General features: G+C 49.9%; 1 protein-coding gene across 1 annotated transcript in view; it reads right to left on the bottom strand.

The window, feature by feature from the left end:
- Positions 1-105: 105 nt before the first annotated feature.
- The window catches only part of LOC147817153 (multifunctional procollagen lysine hydroxylase and glycosyltransferase LH3-like), a 2,274-nt gene continuing 1,864 nt past the window's right edge, over positions 106-515 (bottom strand). The window contains exon 4 of the mRNA XM_087171575.1: positions 106-441. Coding sequence (XP_087027701.1) covers positions 229-441 — 213 coding nt within the window. The 3' untranslated portion in view covers positions 106-228. The remainder of the gene's footprint in view (positions 442-515) is intronic.

Genomic DNA, 515 nt, shown 5'->3' with positions numbered 1-515 from the left:
GACACACACAGAGACACACACAGAGACACACACACACACACACACACACACACACACACAGAGAGACACACAGAGAGACACAGAGAGACACAGAGAGACACAGAGAGAGACACACACACACACACACACACACACACACACACACACACACACACACACACACACACAGACTTACAGTGAGAGTGTGTCATAAATACACAGTGGGCTCCAAAGTGTGAGACCACCTTCCTATTCAAGTGGAGGGGAATGTGCATGTGGGGCGAGTGCACACCTGGTGCACCTGTGGCCTCTTACCTTGGGGTAATATCCAGGATACAGTTTCTCAGTGACGGGGACGATGAACTCTTTCAGGAACTTGAGCCACTCCTTCTCAAAGCCGATCTGGTTCATGTGGATGTCCACAGTCGGGACGTTTTCATAACCACCGGCCAGACGCTCGTCCTGAACACACACACACAGAGACACACACACACACACACACAAACACACACAAAAACAACCTGAGTTTTATCAAC

Source organism: Seriola lalandi, unplaced genomic scaffold (assembly GCF_002814215.2).
Source record: "Seriola lalandi dorsalis isolate HSWRI2012SDOR001 ecotype SW California unplaced genomic scaffold, Sedor1 jcf7180002055009, whole genome shotgun sequence".
Classification (NCBI taxonomy): Eukaryota; Metazoa; Chordata; class Actinopteri; order Carangiformes; family Carangidae; genus Seriola; species Seriola lalandi.
Note: the sequence above shows the minus strand (reverse complement) of the source record. Positions and strands in the feature narration are given on the sequence as shown.